The 1,284-nt window shown below is 49.1% G+C and overlaps 1 protein-coding gene across 1 annotated transcript in view; it reads right to left on the minus strand.

Annotated features, from left to right (window-relative positions):
* Positions 1–263: 263 nt before the first annotated feature.
* Positions 264–1,284, minus strand: part of MED20 (mediator complex subunit 20) — a 13,451-nt gene continuing 12,430 nt past the window's right edge. The window contains exon 4 of the mRNA XM_003789183.3: positions 264–752. Within this exon, the coding sequence (XP_003789231.1) occupies positions 537–752 (216 nt within the window). The 3' untranslated portion in view covers positions 264–536. The remainder of the gene's footprint in view (positions 753–1,284) is intronic.

Here is a 1,284-nt window from a genome sequence, read left to right on the forward strand (position 1 = left end):
GACTTAGGCAATACCCACAGAAAGTCAATTCACAGATCACTTTAGTAAACAGGTCAGAAAATGATAATCAAACAAGTCTCCCACTCCATCTACAGGATAGAGGCCAGCCACACCCTCTGAGTGGAAGAAGAGGCCTTTATTACAGCACACCCTTTACACAAAACATAGCTTATCCATTGCAGGCCTAGGCCAAACCCTCAATAGCTGGGGATACAAATGGTTTTCCCTGCCAATGTTAGGCAGGGACACCCCTGTCCTACCTTTTCCCCTAAAGCAGGAAAGGTCCAAACTTCTCCATTCTTCATAATTACCATTCTTGAAGACAGGCCAAATCCAGTAAGGCATGGGTAAAACAGCTGTTGTGGGGCTGTATGTGAGGGTCAGGGGAGAAGAGTCCAGAGCCCCTGAACAAAAGCCACAGCTGGGAACTGGAAATGAGAAAGTATCCTCCACTTCTACACAGAGTTTCTGGGGTCCAGGAACAACCTCCTATGGAGTATCCCTGGTGACAGAGCTTAGCTGGCAGCTGCCAGTCACTAACGAATCCCAGCCACCGGCACCTGCTGCTGCTTGCGAATCTTGTTGAAGAGTTCCATGTATTGGACCATGGTATCTGCTGGGCCATAGATGGCATCATGTCTGTTCCCAAATACCGCAGGAGCCCCTGGAGTGTGGCTGCCAAGAAAACTCTGTAGGAACTCAAGAAGCAGGCTCCAGCAGTCACTAGCTACCACACAGGGACCATACTCCACCTGGGAACCAAAAGAACAGTGAATGAGGGTGAGTGACAGCAAGTACAAGATCTAATTTTTTTTTTTTTTTTTAGTCACCCTGAGTAGAGTGCTATGGCATCATAGCTCACAGGAGCCTCAAACTCTTGGGCTCAAGAGATTCCCTTGCCTCAGGCTCGCAAGTAGCTGGAACTACGAGTGCCCACCACATGCCTGGTTATTTTTAGAGATGGAATCGTACTCTTGCTCAGGATGATCTCAAACTCATAAGCTCAAGCAATCCATCCTCCCCAGTCTCCCAGAGTGCTCCGATTACAGAAGTGAGCCAATGTGCCTGGCCTTTTTCTCTTATACCTCCCGCCCAATGCTCACATCTTTCTCAACCCTAAGCCAGAAACACGCATCTTCTCTCATGGTGCTCATTCAGCCCAAACATTAGGGACTCAGCATGCCCAGCATCATTCCCTTTAGGCATCTCTGATGTTCTCATCCTAGAAATGGGCCAACTCATAGCCCTCCCCCCTACACCCAGTGGCAGATCTGTTCCCGGCCC

This window comes from Otolemur garnettii, unplaced genomic scaffold (assembly GCF_000181295.1).
Source record: "Otolemur garnettii isolate 467f Iridium unplaced genomic scaffold, OtoGar3 scaffold00031, whole genome shotgun sequence".
In the NCBI taxonomy this organism is placed as follows: Eukaryota; Metazoa; Chordata; class Mammalia; order Primates; family Galagidae; genus Otolemur; species Otolemur garnettii.